At 47.7% G+C, this 16,796-nt stretch overlaps 1 protein-coding gene across 1 annotated transcript in view; it reads left to right on the top strand.

The window, feature by feature from the left end:
* The window catches only part of MYO18B (myosin XVIIIB), a 241,243-nt gene that overhangs the window by 112,909 nt on the left and 111,538 nt on the right, over nucleotides 1-16,796 (top strand). Inside the window, exons 27-31 of the mRNA XM_028124695.2 lie at nucleotides 1,187-1,311; nucleotides 6,227-6,381; nucleotides 10,449-10,572; nucleotides 11,365-11,565; nucleotides 15,082-15,192. Of these exons, the coding sequence (XP_027980496.1) occupies nucleotides 1,187-1,311; nucleotides 6,227-6,381; nucleotides 10,449-10,572; nucleotides 11,365-11,565; nucleotides 15,082-15,192 (716 nt within the window). The remainder of the gene's footprint in view (nucleotides 1-1,186; nucleotides 1,312-6,226; nucleotides 6,382-10,448; nucleotides 10,573-11,364; nucleotides 11,566-15,081; nucleotides 15,193-16,796) is intronic.

Here is a 16,796-nt window from a genome sequence, read left to right as displayed (position 1 = left end):
CTGTGTGTAGTGGATGCTTCTAGAGGGTATTGAGGATCTACAAATGACTAAAACAGCTCTCATGACCTAGAAGGTTATGGAATTTCCTTGGAAAAAGAAAAGTATGTATATGCTTGTAGAGAAATTAAACAGTATAAAGCAACCGAGCTTCGAATAGTGAGCAGCCAATAACTTTAGACAGCTAGAGGTGGTCAGGACAGGCTGCCTGGAAGCAGTGTTTGTTTGTTTTTTTTAACTTGGACTTAAAGCAGAATTTTTTTTTCTTTTCATTTTTATTTTTTTAATTTTTTATTGTTATGTTAATCACCATACATTACATCATTAGTTTTTGATGTAGTGTTCCATGATTCATTGTTTGTGCATAACACCCAGTGCTCCACGCAGAACGTGCCCTCTTTAATACCCATCACCAGGCTAACCCATCCCCCCACCCCCCTCCCCTCTAGAACCCTGTTTGTTTTTCAGAGTCCATCGTCTCTCATGGTTTGTCTCCCCCTCCAACTTACTCCCCTTCATTCTTCCCCTCCTGTTATCTTCTTCTTTTTCTTTTTTCTTAACATATGTTGCATTATTTGTTTCGGAAGTACAGATCTGTGATTCAACAGTCTTGTACAATTCACAGCGCTCACCGTAGCACATACCCTCCCCAATGTCTATCACCCAGCCACCCCATCCCTCCCACCCCCCACCACTCCAGCAACCCTCAGTTTGTTCCTGAGATTAAGAATTCCTCATATCAGTGAGGTCATATGATACATGTCTTTCTCTGATTGACTTATTTCACTCAGCATAACACCCTCCAGTTCCATCCACGTCGTTGCAAATGGCAAGATCTCATTCCTTTTGATGGCTGCATAATATTCCATTGTGTATATATACCACCTCTTCTTTATCCATTCATCTGTCGACGGACATCTTGGCTCTTTCCACAGTTTGGCTATTGTGGACATTGCCGCTATAAACATTGGGGTGCACGTACCCCTTCGGATCCCTACATTTGTATCTTTGGGGTAAATACCCAGTAGTGCAATTGTAAAGCAGAATTTCTTAACCTGAAGTCCAAGGTCAGGCCTCAGGAGCTCCATATTGCGAAACTGTGTGCAAAGAGCTAAGAAAGTGTGAGAGAACCACCCTCATTCACCTCGCCTCTCCTCCTGGTTCCCCCACCCCCGACTCTGTTAAAAAGCAGACGAATGGCAAATTCGCTTCGACTGTGCTCAGATGGAGAACGAGTTCCTCAGGAAGCGTCTGCAGCAATTCGAGGAGAGGTTGGACTCAGAGCTCACATCCAGGAAAGAGCTGGAGCAGAAGGTAAGAGGTTGAAGCTAGTCTGGGTCCCCAAAGTGTCAGATTAGGCAGGTTCTTGGCAGCACTGTTCAAGGTATTGGCCAAATCTGGGGAGGGAGAAGGAGGGCACCCCCATTTCATGTTTTTCCACCTCCACTATGGGAGATGGGAAGCATTTTGTCTATATGTGGGTGTTGTACACGGGGAAAGAATACTCTGGAATAAAGAGTCTTGCGTCTTGGACCTCAGATCTTTCTCCTCTGTCAAATGATTGCAATATGCCCTTAGGATCATCCAATCTTATCCATCACGTTTGCCTCTAATCTGCCACCTCCAACTCTCATCTAGACCAGAGCAACAGCCTCCTACTTGGTCTCCTTGCCTTCAGCCTCTCCCCTCACCCACCTGCCACACTGCTGCCAAGAGATCTTCCAGTCTCTTTCAGACTGTGCTGTTACTGCAAATTATGCTGACTTTCATGGTGGACTGTTTCCTTGAGCGCTTTGTAAATTTTGATTGTGAGCTCATCTTTAACACATCCCTCTTACTCCCGCACTACGGAGTCTGTGTGATGGAATGTTCCTTTTTCTTCCTCTGATTTTTTTCTCTCATTAAACTCTGTTTTAATGGGTCTCAGAATTCTGTGACAGATTTTTGATCAAGTTGTTTCCATTAAAAAGTACTGATTTTAAAAACTAATAACTTAAAACTGCCACGCACACACACACAAAACAAACGGTCCACAAAACATTCTCCTTTCCTTCTGAAAGTTTTATGATGCATTGTTATCATTAACCAGTCTTTTACTATTAAACTTAAATGGCCAATTGACACAAACAGTTCTGAGACCATCCTTCCACCACTGATTAAGATTGGGGTGACCATTGTTGATATGGTTCCTTCCTCTGACTCTTATGGTAAATTTAGTTATTTTTGTGTCAGTTGCTCTTACTTTTAAATTTTAAAAAACTTTGTATTGATTTTCATGGCAGTTCTACGTTTATAGGTTTGTGGGTGTGTTTCTCTAGAAGGAGCATTTTTGCTCCTAGATGCTCTCTAGAAGGAGGATTTTGCATAATCTCAGCAAATTCTACAGCAGCCCCTGAGATTATGCAAAATTCTCTCCATTGCAGGTTTTTGCAACATGGGCAAAGTGCCAATTCAAGCTCTCAACCCACCTGATACACAGACCTAGGGTTTTGATTTCTTATGGGAATACGTTCTCCTCCACCCAGAGCCAGCCTGGCACCAGGCCTTCTGACCGCCTTCCAGGCTGGTGTGTGGAGCTTTTCCTACCCCCTCACTCCAAAGTGCAATGCTTTGAGGGTCCTGACTTAATGCAGGGGGTCTTCTCTCCAACCCCCACCTTCCACAGTCCCAAGGCTTTGTCTCTTGTCTCTGTCTGGGCATTCAAACACAGCCATGATCCTTAGTGATATTTCTGGATCTTTCGGCTGCTCCTCTTCTCCCCCACTCTGGCTGCCAGAGCATCAGCATCTGCCATCATGGCTCTTGTTTTGTGTCCTTTGCATTTTGGATATCCTGAAATTTTCCTTCCTTCCTTGAAAGTGCAGCTGAACATTACAAATATCAGGTATTTGTATCTAGATTCATCATTCTCTAGATGAATGTAGGCATAGTTTGGCCTCTTTGCCTGTTTTGCATGGTCTCCAACTACGCCTAGACTACATCTAACAAGCCTACACTCCAGCTAGTAGTGTGTTGGTAACTGGGCCTCTAAAAATAAACACCCTGATGTCCAGCATTTGCCAATTGCCAAATTCCACGGTGTAAATGTTTCTGCTGGGGTCAATGTCGGCTTACCATTGTGAGAGTACAGGGTGTGGAATTGGGAAGAGAATCAGCTCTCATAAGTGAGTGTACTGGCTCTAGCATGCTGAATCCAACCACACTTGTTTAAAGCTCACAGCGAAATAGAGAGGAAGGTACCTTCCTACACATCCCCTGCTTAGACTATACACATGCATAGCCTCCCTCATCGTCAACACCCCCCACTGGAGTGACCCCCTCAGTACAATGGCTGAACCTCTGTTAATGCATCATTATTACCCAAAGTCTATAGTTTACATTAGGGTTCACTCTTGGTGTTGTCCATTCCATGGGTTTAGACAAATGTATAATGACATGGATCCTCCATTATAGTTTTATAGAAGAGTTTTGCTACCCTAAAAATCCTCTCTGCCTCAGCAATTCATCCCTCCATCCTTTTGCCTTTTCCAGAATGTCATATAGTTGGAATCATATGGTATGTCGCCTTTTCAGATAGGCTTCTTTCACTTAGTCATTGGCATTTTATATTGTATTGTATTCAAACATGTATGACTCTACATCTTTTCATGGCTTGATAGCTCATTTCTCTTGAGTGCTGAATAATATTCCATTTCCTGGATGGACCACAGTGTATCCACTCACTTACTGAAGACCATCTTGGTTGCTTCCATGTTTTGGCAATTTTTGAGTAAAGCTGAACTAAACATCCATGTGCAGGTTTTCATGTGGACAGAAACTTTCAACTCCTCTGGGTCAAGCAGAACAATTGCTGGATCATATGGGAAGAGTGTAATTAGTTTTGAAGAAACTGCTAAACTGTCTCGCACTGTGGCTGTCCCATTTTGCATCCCCACCAGCACTGAGAGCTCCTGTTGCTTCACATCCTTGGCAGCATTTGGTGTTGTCGGTGTTCCCGATTTTGGCCAGTCTCATAGGTGCGTGGTGGTGTCTTGTTTTAATTCACAATTCTCTGATGCCCTGTGACGTGGAGCACCTTTTCAGACTCTTACTCACTGTCTTTCTTCTTTGGCGAGCTGTCTTTTAAGGTCTTTGGCCCATTTTTTAATTGAGTTGTTTTCTTGTTGGGTTTTAAGCATTCTTTGTATATTTTGATTAACAGTCCTCTATCAAATATGTTTTTTTGCCAACATTTTCTCCCAGTCCATGGCTAGCCTTTTCATTTTCTTTCTTTCTTTTTTTAAAGATTTTATTAATTTATTTGAGAGAGAGTGAGAGAAAGCACAAGCGGGGGGGTGGGAGAGGGAGAGGGAGAAGCAGGCTCCCCACTGAGCAGGGACCCCCCCCCCAATGTGGGGCTCAATCCCAGGACCCTGGGATCATGATCTGAGCCGAAGGCTGTTGTTTAACTGACTGAGCCACCCAGGCACCCCTGCCTTTTCATTTTCTTGATAGTGTCTTTTGTGGGGCAGAAATTTTTAACTTCTAATGAAGTCCAGCTTACAAACTCTTTCTTTCATGGGTCATGCCTTTGGTGTATTTCTAAAAAGTCATTGCCAAACCCAAGGTCATGTAGGTTTTTGCCCACATTATCTTCTGGGAGCTTTATAGTTTTGCATTTTACATATAGGTCTGTGGTCCATTTTAAGTTAATTTTTGTGAAGGGTGTAAGGTCTGTGTCAAGATTCTTTTTTTTTTTTTTTTTTTTGCATGTGGATGACCAGTTGTCTCAGCATCATTTGTGGAAAAGACTATTTTGCTCATTGTACCACCTTTATCCCTTTGTGAAACCTCAAATGTCTATATCTCAGTGAGTCTATTTTTGGGGCTCTCTATCTTCTTCCCTTGCACTGCCTTAGTCTTCATCACCTCTGGGCCTTTGCACATACGTTACCTTTTCCTAGAATATTCTCTCTCCCTGATCTGGATACTTCCAACTATCCTTAAGATCTGAGCTTACATGTCCTTCCCTCCAGAAAGTCTCCCCTGATACAGACTGGTTGGGTGCTCCTGAATTGTGTCCCCAAGTATAAACCTCATCATGATGTATTATAATATCTGCTTACTTCTTGGTCCCCCACCCCCATTAGTGATGAGCACCTTGAGAATTGAGGTCATATTTGCCTGTCCTACTGTTGTACATATCTCCTCACTGCGAGAGAAAAGCATTGCATGACCACCTTGCAGAGGGGGGTCAGGGTGAGATCACATGGGGTTTTATAAACAACGGAAGCTCAGGATCCTCCCTGGCAATGATGGTTTTAGTGGTCACTTCCAAGATGGACATTATTTTGTGATCCTCAAAAGCATCCTGAGCTGTAGATAAAACCAACTGCAAGGAAACAGCAGAGTTCTTTAGTAACAAATTATAAAGGCGGGTCAGTCTCCCCAAGGAAGGGGGGAGCTATGCATGCTGCATTAAAAAGTAATAAAGCTGCAACCTTTTCTGAGCCGCAGAATCTAAGAAAACATCCCATTTGCCTTCAAATACTGAATTTAGAATTACAGGCTTCATTAACTCAGAGTTTTGCTTATTTAAAGAAATTCTTTAATGAGGCCATTTCTTCAAAGCAAGTGTGCTGAGTTGTCCTCTCTCCCAGATTTAAACTAGGACATTTGGGAGGGTTTTTTTCCTTGAGGAAGAGGCAAGACACTTTGCTTTTGTGTGTTTACAGTTACGTGTATTGCTGTGTCATTCAGCCCGTCGAAAGTGCCATTTGGCCCATCGAAAGTGCCATTTATGGCTCTAACCTTCAGAGCCCGTCTCGTGGGCAGATCCTCGAGATGCACCATTTTGGCTGCTTCATGGCTAATCCCCACATGGCTCGGACATGTGATGCCCGCGGATGGGGCTATTAATTACACAGGACTCAAGGGGCTGGTGTGTTGAGGCAGGACATGTAAAGAATCTGTGGGTGCCTTGGCAGGACTATTATGGAGGCAAATTAAACACGACCCCAAGAGATGGATGGAATGGCCCCCGTCTCCCCACTGAGCAGACAGGGTCAGAGAAGTCGCTTCCTCATGGCGACACAGGCAGAAAGTGGTCCAGTCCGGGTCTCTCCGGCTCCAGCACCTTCTCTCTCTCTGCCACGCTCACCTTAGGGATGGCACAGTTGCCTGAAGTAAAAAGTAGGAAGCCCGTTCAAGTGGTGACCGAGCCGGGTAATTCATTCTGTGACTCCCACAGCTCGGGGAGCTGCAAAGAGCTTGTGAGGGGGCCAAGAAAATGGCCCACCAGCTGAAGAGGAAGTGCCACCATCTGACCTGTGACCTGGAGGACACCCGCCTCCAGCTGGAGAACCAGCAGAGCCGAAATCACGAGCTTGAGAAGAAGCAGAAGAAGTAAGTTACAGATCACACCCGTCGCCTGGGGTTCTGGGGTGGGCTGCGTTGGTGCGGGGGTCTTCTGGGGTCTCCAGGTTCTCCTCCTCAGCCCCCCTCACTTCTTTCAGGGCCCCTCCTCTACGAGGCCTAACCCTCTTGTCCGGCCCCTAATATCCTCCCCACCCCTCACACCTTATTCCTGTAAGGTTCTCCCATGTCTGCAGCAAGAAGCAATTCCTTCCTGTTACCCAATCGGCCATGTGACCTCGGGGAGCTTTCTTGGCCTCTCTGGGCCTCAACATCCCCGTTTATCAAGTGAAGAGTTGGTTATGAAGGGCAAGGACACCCTAACATGGTGGTCGGGGGAGCAAGCGCTGATGTCAAACCACCCCAGTTCAAGACCTTGCCGTGCCCTTTTCTAGTTGACCTTGGACAAGTCATTCAACCCCCTGAGCCTCAGTTTCTCATCCTCGGGTCGGGGAGGAGAACACCCCATAGCGGTGAGGACTAAATGATATGGTTGGTAGGCCCAACAGACTGACGTCTGATTCCCAGCCCCATTGTGGGCCACAGAATGGGGAGGCCAAAAATTTACTCATTGCTCTTGACATTTAGGGCTTAGACTCTCAGATCACGTGAGCAGCTCTGGCATGGACAAACGAGGCCTTTTGCATTATCACGATGCCATTCTTGGAGCTGCACTCTGGTTCCCATGCTTCCCAAATGGTAGAGCTTAGACTGGGACCCAGGAGCTTCTGTCTGCAAAACCTTGGAGCCCTTGGAGCTGATTTATCCGTGGACACCCTGGCTTTGTCAGAAGCCCTTCAGCTTGCTTGGTGAGGGTAGTTAGGGGTGTTCAGGGTCCCGTTTTGAGTCAGATGACCTCCAATGGAGACTTGATTGGAGACAAAGTGACGAGATACAGTGTCTTTTAGTTAGACAGTCTGGGATAAATATGTTATGAGAGGTGCAAAAGGTGGCAAACTGAATTATATTTTTCATGGGAGTGGCATAGATTTTGAACTTGGTCTGCATAATTAAATATTGTTTCTCTCACTTTGGAGCCTTTCTGAGCTGGCTTCTTCTTGTCGGAAAAAATGTCTTTGGGGGGTTGTTAGCATGCCCTCTCAAAACAAGAGAGGTTTCTTTAATCTTTTATTGATATCTGACTCTGTTTCCTTTTTCACCTTCCTGAGGACTCTGGCTGAACCTTGTCCTTGCGGTGGGGAAAATGGCTTTGTCCTACCTTGGCCATTTCCTGTGTGACCTTGTCACATGATAGTGCCTCTCTGGGCCAGAGAAAGGCTGAGTTCCGAAGGAGTTCTTGGACTTATTGCTGAAGAATAGCTCCTATAGGGGCACCTGGGGGGCTCAGTCAGTGAAGCGTCTGCCTTCAGCTCAGGTCATGTTCCCGGGTCCTGGGATCAAGTCCCATGTTGGGCTCCCTGCTCAGCGGGGAGCCTGCTTCTCCTTCACCCTGTGCCTGCCACCCTGCCTACTTGTACTCTCTCTCTGTCTTTCTGTCAAATAAATAAAATCTTAAAAAAAAAAATAGCTCCTATAGACCCCATCTGTAAAACCAAGAGGTGGTGACTCCAGCCTCCCCCGGGGTTTCTGCCATCTATGACAACCTTGGCCTTCATCTGTGGGTTCTGCTCCTGTTCTTTTTTTTTTTTAAGATTTTATTTATTTATTTCAGAGAGAGAAAGAGCACGAGCAGGGGTGAGTGGGAGAGGGAGAGGGAGAAGCAGACTCCCCGCTGAGCAGGGAGCCCGATGCAGGGCTCGATCCCAGGACCCTGGGATCATGACCTGAACCGAAGGCAGATGCTTAACTGACTGAACCAACCAGGTGCCCCTCCGCTCCTGTTCTGAGGGGTTATATGGAGGGTTTCTGCTCTCTGATGGGGCTGGGGGCTGTCCATGGAGTTTATGCAACCAGAAAATTCCATCTCTCTGGTCTTTCCCTGACACCCCTTGGGCAGAATCCTCCATTTTAGGCACTTAAGACCTTCCCGGTAGGGCTCCCTGGGAAAGTCCCCATTTCTTCATACTTACATTGCTTCCCCCCCAAGACTTACCTGTCCTGTGATGCTCCCTACCCCTCTACATCTCCTGGCAGACATTAATCCATGTCCTGAAGCTCATTGCAAATGGCAGCCATTATCTTTCTGGGTGGACCAGCATTTTAGCAGGGAGCCTATGGATGATAGAAGCCTCACTCTAATGATGGGAAATCAGGCAAAATGACTGTGGTGGGGAAGGATCTAGAAGGGAGCAGCACTTTTAAGTCTAATCAAAGTGTAGATGTAGCCGCCTCCTTGGTTTGCTGGGCCCTGGGTGGACTGATGTCTCCACGCCCGTGGTTTCCCTGCTCCCACTGTGGCTTCTAAGTTCACAGCGGCCCAAAGTGGTTCCATCTGGGCTTGGCTTCTTGTTGCCACGGTTACCCCGCGGGTCACAGAGCTCAGTTCCGAGGGCCGATAGAACTCCCAGCCTGCTCCCCTGCGGTGAGGCCTGTGCTGGGCTCACTGACTCCCACACTTGCTGGAGGTTAGACCCCAGGCCTGCTTCTGGTGGGGTGAAGCGGGTGTGTGAATCCATCTGGCCTCAGGCAGTTGGTCGGTCCATGTGTTCCAGAAGTTCGGGTCTCTGTAGGAGCCATTCTTTGGCATCAGGTGGCCTGTTAGGTCAGGGACTCCTCAGAACCCTCTGTCACTGCCTGTCCCCACGGTCTGCCCCCACCTGTGCCAGGTGGATGGGGGGCCTAGCTAAGACAACAAAGCAGCTGGACCCCGGCCGGCATTTGGGGCCGAATCACTCCGCCTCTCTGAACTTCAGCTTCCTCTTCTGTAAGATGGATATCATTACCGTGTTTCTTGTTGAATTGTTACTGCACGGACCCCATGGCAGAGCCCGGCGCGCTGCGACTCTGGAGCATTATTACCGATACGATGTTTCCCTTTCTAGGTGGCCAGTGGTGCCTCTTGAATGATGTCACCATCAGCCAATCAGAAAGCTCCTGGGCTCTTCCAACAGGAGAACTCCCTCCTGTGACTCATGATGGGCTCTTTCGGGGGTCTGAGGCTTTGAATGACCGTCTAGTGTTAAGATACATTGGATAGTCTTGGAACAGGGGAGACTTTCTTCTCACCGGGGCGCAGGCCCCACGCCCAGTTCAGCCATTCTGGCCATGCCCAGTTCCCTGGAGCCGTGGGGCTTTCCGTGTGGGCCGAGGGCAAGTGACCAAGGTCAAGTGACCAAGGTCACATCTTACTGAGCCTCGGCAGAGCCTCCTCTACTGATTTCCTCAGCCGGGAGAGGGGTGGAAGCGCAAGGGAACTGCGTGGCGTGATGTCAAATCCTGGAGGTTCTTCTCACTCAGCGGTCACCGTTGTGGAGGGGCAGGTGGGCCCCAAACGAGGCATTTCCTGATTCCCAAGACAGCCCCCAAGAGGACTGTCGAGTCTCTGTGTTTTTTGCTGGGGAAATAAATGAAGGCAAGACCAAATGTATTAATGTCCGTCCTTTTATCAGTAATCACTGGGCTCTAACATAGCTGATGATGAGTGCAGGAGCCAGGTGATACCCTGTAGGACACGCAGTGTAGACTCTCTCGTTGTACAGATATATACTTCCATTCCTTCACCGATCAGTGACTATTAGACCCCAAACCTGGGCCTTATAGATTTAAAGAGTCTTCGCATATATGGGCAAACCAGATAGATGAGATTTTTCTATGATTCTATATGTTTTTTTCTTCTTTCTGCACCTGTATATAGTTTTATTCTACTGTGGTTTTCACCCCTGTATTTAATCGTGTTTTATGTAAGTCTCCATTATTTTTGTGGAAACTCTATTTGAGCCCTAAAAGTTGCTCTCTGACATTCTAGATTCCTCCTGCATATCCACAACCTTACATAAAAGCACGGTGTGAAAACTTCCATCTCTCTCTCCCTCCCTCTCTTTCTCTCTGTTTCTTTTTCGTGCTTGCCGGCAGGCTCACTGCTTCTCTCCAACCCTTGTTCCCCCCCAAGCCCCAGGGGCCCCCCCCACAGTGCTGTGACATACACTCTGCTTGAACAGGTTTGATATGCAGCTGGCCCAGGCCCTGGGGGAGTCCGTGTTTGAGAAGGGTCTTCGAGAGAAAGTGACCCAGGAGAACACCAGCGTCCGGTGGGAACTAGGCCAGCTTCAGCAACAGTTGAAGGTAAGGGATGGGGAGGGCATAGAGCACTCTAGGCTCTTAGTTGCTGGCTTCCAGGAAACGCCCCTGTGCACCCAAGGTAAATAGTGCCAGGGAGAGAACTCTGGAGGGGGTTGGTGGCAGGGGTATGCTGGTCCCCGCCAACCAGCTGAAGTCAGGGGTCCCAGGGTGCCTTAATACAACAAACAGTGGTTCGAAGAGTGATCATCAGATGATCTGAACACTTTCGAGGTACCCACCTGGGAGATAGGAGAGGCTGGGCAAAGAATGAGTTACTGTCACCCCATCTAGGGGCAGCGCCCCATCCCATGCGGGCTCCAGTGCAGAGGGATTTTATTAAAATATGACACGGGCACTTTACTCAATAGCTTCCCATCCTTCTGTGGCTCCCTGCTACCCCCAAGAGAGCTCTCAGCCTGGCATTCAGCAATTTCTTGGTCTAGCCCAAAGTTCTTTGACCCTGGAGCTGACTTTCTAACCTGGACGAGGCATTTCTGGACACCTTGCCTCGCTGCCCCAGTGTCTCAACCCCCCCCCCCCCGGTAGATGCACGGCTTACAAATGGGCAAACACTCCCTCTATGTGCTTTGAGGTCTAACTCTGGGGGCCGTGGTGTTGCTCCCCCACAAAGACCCCCACCCCTGCTTGTGTGAGCTGTCCCAGGGAGCAGCCCTCTGTGTTGCACAGGGGGTCCTGCCAGGGTTTCCAGGCCGAGGTAGGGATGACAGGTTGTTCCCTGGCGGGTGGGACGTGGGGTCACGCGGCTCTGCATCTCTGCTCCCTTGGTCTCTGTAGCAAAAGGAGCAGGAAACCTCACAGCTGAAGCAGGAGGTGGAGACTCTGCAGGCCCATAAGCACGAGCTGTTGGGATTGTCTTCTCTGGGGGAGAACTGTGTCGCTGGCTTGAAGGAGAGGCTCTGGAAGCTGGAATCTAGCGCCCTCGAGCAACAGAAAATCCAGAACCAGCAAGAAAACACCATCAAGCAGCTGGAGCAGGTAGGAAATCTCTGTCCCAGGTCCCGTACTGGCTCCGGTGCAGAAGGGGGTTATTGAAATGCAACATTGGCACCTCACCTCGCTCAGCGTCTCCTTATTCTGCTGTGGCTCCCTATCAACCCCGAGACCCTCTTAACCTCCACACCTGGCATTTAGATCCTTCCTGATCTAGCCCACTCCTGCCATCCTGCGAGGGTCAGACACCAGTATGATCCCCTCTTCATAGATGTGGAAGCTGAGGCTCGGAGACACAGGGCGGGTGTCAGGGATGGATCTGGAGCTCGTGACATCTGAGTCCAAATCACCTCCTGCATGCACAGTGCTGTGCACAACCTCCAGGGAGATTGGGGCACTAATCTTTGGGAAACACAAAATCACTAAGGGAAATAAGGCAGGAATATCAACTCCCCTAATACCAGCATGCTTAATGAAGTTTCTGATGAAGATTTTCTTTGTCGGCTTCTTTGTTGACGTGCCCGCCTCATTCCACAAAGAATTTGAAGCAGCTTTCAGAATGTACGCATCCTAAAACAGAAAAATTATAAATAAAACAATTCAAGCCAGAAAAACATACACTAAAATAGACACCAAGGAGGTTTGGGGTGGCGGATACACAAAACATGTGATCTTATACCCTTAATGGTTTCAGCTCTAAAATTCCTGGTGGCCAAAGAGAAAAAGGAAATGTGAGTTGCATGCTCTTTGTTATCCCAAGGTAAAGACAAACCGGATTTTCAAGTGGAAACAAAACCTTTTCCTGAGGCTTAGCTGGAAAGAAATTTCTCATGTGGCATTTCACAAGTGGCAATGATTTTGAAGCGGTTATAAGGCAGGGACCCCCTTTCCAAGAAAATCTGACTAGGTAGCATGAATATGTAGAGCAGATGAACTCTGAGCAGCTCTGGTTCAGTGGGGTGAGGGAGTGAGAAGGCAGGGGTGCCTGACCTGGCTTCTTACTTACTCTCACTCCGCTGGCAGGGAGCCTCCTAAGTACCGAGACCGGGTGTGGCGGGCATGGAGGGACAGAGTCTGAAGCAGTTCAGAAAACTGAGCTCCTTTAACTAACTCAGCCTACGAGAATTTATCAAGTGCCTACTTTGCATCATGCAAGGTGTGGATGCTAAGGATGCGGGTGTAAACAAGACATGGGTGCCTGGGTGGCTCAGTCAGTGAAGCATCTGACTCTTGATTTTGGCGCGGGGCATGGTCTCAGGGTCGTGAGATCGAGCCCTGCGTCAGGCTCCATGCTCAGTGTGGACCTACTTGGGATTCTTTCTTTCTCCCTCTCCCTCAGTCCCTCCCCACCACTCTCTCTGTCTCTCTAAAAAAAAAAAACAAAAAAAAACAAAAGGCAGATGTGCCCTCTGCCTTCTGGAAGTTTATAGTCACGCTGAGCATCTTGAGAAAGTTTAATTTGCATCTCTGGTCTTGGGAGCAGGGTTGGGGGAACAATCAGGGAAGGCTTCCTAGAGGAAGTGACATTTACTGAAGGATGAGTCCAAGTTGGCACCAAGAGAGTTCCGTGCAGGAGGAATAGCCCGTGCAAAGGCCTGGGGGCAGGAAAGTCCTGTGGTATTCAAGGAGCTGAAATATGGTCACATCCACATGGGGTCCTCCAGGCAGCTCAGTCTCTATGACCTTAAGCAAGCCCCCCTGTCTTCTCTAGACTGCAGTCTCCTCCTCTGTACGGTGAAACTGGAGCCTTGTCAACCCCCTGGCTTCCCCCAGATCCAGCTAGGAATCCACAGAGGTTCATGAAGGAGGTGGAATATCTTCGTAGATCATTTTAAGGGATGTGGAGAATGGTGCATCTCGTATAGCAACCCGGAGTCAAGAATAAAGCGAGCACTTTGGAAAATTCTGAGTTCTTTAAGATACCACCAGGGGACCCCTTGGTGCTCAGGAGCAGAAATGTACTCCTATGACCTCAGGGACCAGAAAGTTAATGCGTCCTTCCTAATTTTCAACCCTCAGCATACACAGAAGGCGAGGCTGACGTAACACTTGAATCCATCTTTAGCTTCGCCCAGAACCTCACACCACACTGTGTCCTTGTAGACATCAGGAGATATTTATTGATCACAGTATAGCACTTTTTCCAGGGAATTTTATGTTAACTCATATGAGCTTGACATAAATTGTATTGCAGATGTCAGGAGTGTCCAAGAGGCTAGAAAAAAATGAAAAAGAAATATTATATTTACTTGCTTAAGCTCCTCGTTTTGGATTATCTTCCCATAACCTCTGTCATTTTAAAGGAGGCGAGGAAGGAGGTTGACATTTAAAGTGAGCCTACTTTATGCCAGGGGCTGTAATAGGGGCTCTGTGGTACGCTGCCTTTTGCCTCTCCACCATGGTCCTGCATGGTAGAGAATATTATCAACATTTTAAAAGACGAAGATTGTTTTTTCCCAATTTAATTTCCATGTGAGGGGCAGCAATTGTAACCTTCTGAAGGCTTGGTGAGAGGCTCTGGGTGGTGTGGTAAATGATCAGAAAGTTAGTTTCTACATTGTAACCCGTCCATGGTATTGGGTTCCAAATGCTGCTCCATGACCAACGGCATTAGAGTAGAGATAAATGGAAGCTTGGAAGTATAGACTCTTGGAGCCGGCACCCTGGAGATTCTGATCCGGTCGGTCTAGGGTGAAGCCCTGAAATGTACATTTTTAAAAATTGCATAATGTAATGCTAACACACCACGGAATTTGAGAGGCAAGAGCGTGGGTCAGTCCCTCAATTACAAAGATCAAGAAAGGAGTGTCTCGAACCGCAACAGGAAACCATGACATCTGCTTCCAATTCTAGAACCTTCTATACAACGTCACACAGTTTAAATATCCTGCAGCACATGTGACTCTTTGTTGGCTCTGAGCAAGTTTTGGAGGCTCTCATTTAAAAGGGACACAGCTCTTAATTTTGTCTTCCAGGAAGGGAGGAAGGCAGTCCTTCCTGTCTGCTTTCAACAGAAAAAGTCGTAATCGTGTGCCAGACAATGTGCTAATACTTTATATGCGTGATCTTATTGAATTCTCGTAAAGCATCCTGACGTGGTGGTTTTCCACAAAGTAATCAGAGGCCAAGTGAATTGTCCAAGGTGACATTTTGGGCGAACGTTCTCCCTCTGCAGGCTTTCTTGTTTCCATGAATAAACTTTTGCTCTACCATCCATCCACCCGCCTAGCCATCCATCCAAAAAACCCTCACCGATGCTTGCTCCAGGGATGACACATTTGTTTCATGTTGAAAGTGTTGAGAAGGATCCTGAGGGAGTCTTCTGTCTAAATTCAATGGGAAAGAGTGTGATTGATTAGTGATGCTTGTAATGACTGCAGGTAGGGATAGAGGCAGCATGTGGGCTATTTATCCATCATTTCTGATCTTCCTGGGTGCCTGGGGGATGACTTGACTCTCCTCCCCGCACTCCAGAAATGAAAAATGCAGGAGGGGCGATACCCAGTCTGACATGGTTGGTGTGGGTCGCCCTCATGTGCCTCTGTCCTTGCTGCCCCGCAGCTCCGCCAGAGGTTTGAGCTGGAGATAGAGCGGATGAAGCAGATGCACCAGAAGGATCGTGAGGACCAGGAAGAGGAGCTGGAAGATGTCCGCCAGTCCTGCCAGAAGCGGGTATGTGAACAGTAAGCAGAACTGTGCCCTTGGGCCCTGGCAGGTCTGGTCCTGGTGCCGTCTTCCTTTGAGTGGGAGGCGGGGAGAGGGGTGGATTCTAGGGCCTGGGGACAGACTATTCCTGCAACCACCTAAGACCTTAGTTGTCAGGGGTGTGAGAGCAGAAGTATCTATCTTAAATATGGTCCTAGAACTTCCAGAAGCTACTGGAACTGTCAAGCATCAGCACTCCAAGATTTCTGCCAAAAGCCCATAATGCCATGTGACTTTATACCTGGAGTAAGGACTTAACAGGTTTCAAGGAGGGGACTAGTCTTTTCTGGCTATTTCCTTTGCAAATAATTTCTTACACTTCATCCAAGCTCCTGCAGACATTTCAAACAGTGGGTAAGAAAGCAATAAATCCTTGCAATCGTACCACCTAGAAACCATCATTATTACTATTTTAAAAGTCATTTCATAGCTCTCTGTCGTTGTACACACACGCATACATATTTATTGAGATATCATTTTCCCTAAATGGGGTCATGCTTTCTTGAAGCCTGCTATTTTCACTCAGCGGTGTGTCCTGGGCCTCTTTCCATGTCAGTAAATACAGATGTAACTTACATATTTAAGAGCTTTAAAAGCAGTCCACCTTAGGCACGTGCTGTAATCTGTTCAACAAGTCCCCTGTGGTTGGGCATTGAGGATTTTCGGATTTTCTGTTACTCTAACCAATGCCGAGATAAACATCCTTACAGATGCATTGACTGATATGAATAGAAGATGCATCTCTTAAGTGGAATGGCTGGAAAGCTGTGGGTTATGGCTCGGTGAACAGGTTTTCTCGCTGTGGGACCCCTCCAGGTCCTTCATCGTCTCGTGGGCAGTTGGATCTCCAAGAAAGGGTGGAGTAGCCTTTTTCAAAGCTGATACCTGTTATAGGCTCCCTCGGCGGTCTGTCTGCAGAGACCTCTAGACTGGAGACCTCTAGACTGTAGGGCTTGAGGGCCTGGGTGTTGGCATTCCCAGACTCTTGGTTTGGATCTCTGCCCTTCCACCTTAACAATGGTGCTGTCTTGGGAAAGTGATTTAAAAGCCTTCACTGCTACTTAAGTCCATGCTGTTCCTGGACTCCTTGCTCTGTATCCAGCGCTGGTCACTCAGATCTCATTTATAAGACACACAGGAAAGCCAATGTCACTGCTTTTCATTGGAGTCATGGAGTCAAGTCATGCTTGGGTCAGGTCTCAGTGTCATCAGCTACCAAGTGTGGGGCTATTGGAGGAACCACACAACCTTACTAGTAAGCTTCACTGTTATCATCTGTAAGATAGGATAATGTGACTACTTGCAGGGTCACAGTGAAGACTCAGGGAGATCTCAGATGGGGAAACATTGCAGCAGTTTTGTAATGGAATCCTTGTTTGTTGGAAACTTACAAGCAATAGTGGATTTCCAGCAGTGGGCCCTGCAGAAGAGCCAATGAACCAGCCAGGTGGTTCCCTTGCTCCTGGGTGTGATTCATCCATCCAAGAGAAGGAGGGCATGGGGCCTTGGTGCCCTGCAGAGCCCACAGCCAAGCATCCTCCTGGGCAGGACTGAAGGATGTCTTGGTGATT

This window comes from Eumetopias jubatus, unplaced genomic scaffold (genome assembly GCF_037043125.1).
Source record: "Eumetopias jubatus isolate StellerSeaLion01/CBP00866 unplaced genomic scaffold, mEumJub1_p1.0 scaffold_16, whole genome shotgun sequence".
Classification (NCBI taxonomy): Eukaryota; Metazoa; Chordata; class Mammalia; order Carnivora; family Otariidae; genus Eumetopias; species Eumetopias jubatus.
The sequence above is the reverse complement of the archived record's forward strand: the minus strand, read 5'-3'. Positions and strand labels throughout refer to the sequence as shown.